General features: G+C 42.3%; 1 protein-coding gene across 1 annotated transcript in view; it reads right to left on the reverse strand.

The window, feature by feature from the left end:
• Nucleotides 1-894: 894 nt before the first annotated feature.
• The window catches only part of LOC104986912 (polycystic kidney disease and receptor for egg jelly-related protein-like), a gene marked incomplete at its 3' end in the record, with an annotated part of 15,264 nt that continues 13,394 nt past the window's right edge, over nt 895-2,764 (reverse strand). Inside the window, exon 5 of the mRNA XM_010837630.1 lies at nt 895-910. Within this exon, the coding sequence (XP_010835932.1) occupies nt 895-910 (16 nt within the window). The remainder of the gene's footprint in view (nt 911-2,764) is intronic.

The raw sequence follows: 2,764 nt of genomic DNA on the forward strand, positions 1-2,764 counted from the left end.
TTCCAGCTTGATCTTAGTTTTCTGAATGTTGAGTTTTAAGCCAACTTTTTCCCTCTCCTCTTTCACTTTCATGAAGAGGCTCTTCAGCTCCTCTTCACTTTCTGCCATAAGGGTGGTGTCATCTGCATATCTGAAGTTATTGATATTTCTCCCAGCAATCTTGATTTCACCTTGTGCTTCTTCCAGCCCAGAATTTCTCATGATGTACTCTGCATATACATTAAATAAGCAGGGTGACAATATATAGCCCTGATGTACTCCTTTCCCGATTTGGAACCAGTCTGTTGTTCCATTTCCAGTCCTAACTGTTGCTTCCTGACCTGCAGACAGGTTTCTCAAGAGGCAGGTCAGGTGGTCTGGTATGCCCATCTCTTTCAGAATTTTCCACAGTTTGTTGTGGTCCACACAGTCAAAGGCTTTGGTGTAGTCAATAAAGCAGACGTAGATGTTTTTCTGGAACTCTCTTGCTTTTTCTATGATCCAGCAGATGTTGGCAATTTGATCTCTGGTTCCTCTGCCTTTTCTAAATCCAGCTTGAACATCTGGAAGTTCACAGTTCACATACTATTGAAGCCTGGGTCGGAGAATTTTGAGCATGACTTTGCTAGCATGTGAGATGAGTGCAATTGTGTGGTAGTTTGAGCATTCTTTGCCATTGCCCTTCTTTGGGATTGAAGTGAAAACTGACCTTTTCCAGTCCTGTGGCCACTGCTGAGTTTTCCAAATTTTCTGGCATATCGAGTGCAGCACTTTCACAGCATCATCTCTTAGAATTTGAAATACTTCAACTGGAATTCCATCACCTCCAGTAGCTTTGTTCGTAGTGATGCTTCCTAAGGCTCACTTATCTTCGCGTACCAGGATGTCTGGCTCTAGGTGAGTGATCACACCTTCGTGGTTATCTGGGTCGTGAAGATCTTTTTTGTATAGTTCTTCTGTGTATTCTTACCACCTCTTCTTAATATCTTCTGCTTCTGTTAGGTCCATACCATTTCTGTTCTTGTGCTCATCTTTTCCTGAAATGTTCCCTTGGTATCTCTAATTTTCTTGAAGAGATCTCTAGTCTTTTCCATTCTGTTGTTTTCCTCTATTTCTTTGCATTGATCGCTGAGGAGGCTTTCTTATCGCTCCTTGCTATTCTTTGGAACTCTGCATTCAAATGGGTATATCTTTCCTTTTCTCCTTTGCCTTTGGCTTCTCTTCTTTTCACAGCTATTCGTAAGCCCTCCTCAGACAACCATTTTTCCTTTTTGCATTTCTTTTTCTTGGGGATGGTCTTGATCACTGCCTCCTGTATAATGTCACGAACCTCCGTCCATAGTTCTTCATGCACTGTATCTGATCTGATCCCTTGAATCTATTTGTCACTTCCACTATATAATCATAAGGAATTTGATTTAGGTCATATCTGAATGGTCTAGTGGTTTTCCCTACTTTCCTCAATTTCAGTCTGAATTTGGCAATAAGGAGTTCATGATCTGAGCCACAGTCATCTCCTGGTCTTGTTTTGCTGACTGTATAGAACTTCTCCATCTTTGGCTGCAAAGAATATAATCAATCTGATTTTGGTGTTGACCATCTGGTGATGTCCATGTGTAGAGTCTTCTCTTGGGTTCAGAGTGTGTTCACTATGACCAGTGCATTCTCTTGGCAAAACTGTATTTGCCTTTGCCCTGCTTCATTCTGTACTCCAAGGCCAAATTTAACTGTTACTCCAGGTTCTTGAAGTTCTACTTTTGCATTCCAGTCCCCTATAATGGAAAGGACATCTTTTTTGGGTGTTAGTTCTAGAAGGTCTTGTAGGTCTTCATAGAATTCTTCAGCTTCTTCAGCATTGCTGGTCAGGGCATAGGCTTGGATTACCGTGATATTGAATGGTTTCCCTTGGAAATGATCATTCTGTCATTTTTGAGATTGCATGCAAGTGCTGCATTTCAAACTCTTTTGCTGACTATGATGGCTACTCCATTTCTTCTAAGGGATTCCTGCCCACAGTAGTAGATATAATGGTCATCTGAGTTAAATTCATTTTACTTCGCTGATTCCTAAAATGCCGATGTTTACTCTTGCCATCTCCTGTTTGACCACTTCCAATTTGCCTTGATTCATGGACCTAACATTCCAGGTTCCTATGCAATATTGCTCTTTACAGCATCGGACTTTACTTCTATCACTAGTTGCATCCCCAACTGGGTATTTTTTTGCTTTGGCTCCATCTCTTCATTCTTTCTGGAGTTATTTCTCCACTGATCTCCGTTAGCATATTGGGCACCTACCAACCTGGGGATTTCATCTTTCAGTGTCCTATTTTTTACCTTTCCATGCTGTTCATGGAGTTCTCAAGGCAAGAATGCTGAAGTGGTTTGCCATTCCCTTCTCCGGTGGACCACATTCTGTCAGACCTTTCCACCTTGACACGTCCATCTCAGGTGGCCCCACATGGCATGGCTCATAGTTTCATTGACTTAGACAAGGCTGTGGTCCATGTGATCATACTGGTTAGTTTTCTCTGATTGTGGTTTTCAGGCTGTCTGCCTTCTGATGGAGAAGGATAAGAGGCTTTTGGAAGCTTCCTAATGGAAGAGACTGAGGGGGAAAGGTCTTGTTCTGATGGTGAGGCCATCCTCAGTACAGTTCAGTCACTCAATCGTGTCTGACTCTTTGCAACCCCATGAATTGCAGCACACCAGGCCTCCCTGTCCTTTATCGAGCCCATCTTTGCATGAAATGTTCCCTTGGTATCTCTAATTTTCTTGAAGAGATC

The sequence above is a fragment of the Bison bison genome, unplaced genomic scaffold (genome assembly GCF_000754665.1).
Source record: "Bison bison bison isolate TAMUID 2011002044 unplaced genomic scaffold, Bison_UMD1.0 scf7180017864079, whole genome shotgun sequence".
Taxonomy (NCBI): domain Eukaryota; kingdom Metazoa; phylum Chordata; class Mammalia; order Artiodactyla; family Bovidae; genus Bison; species Bison bison.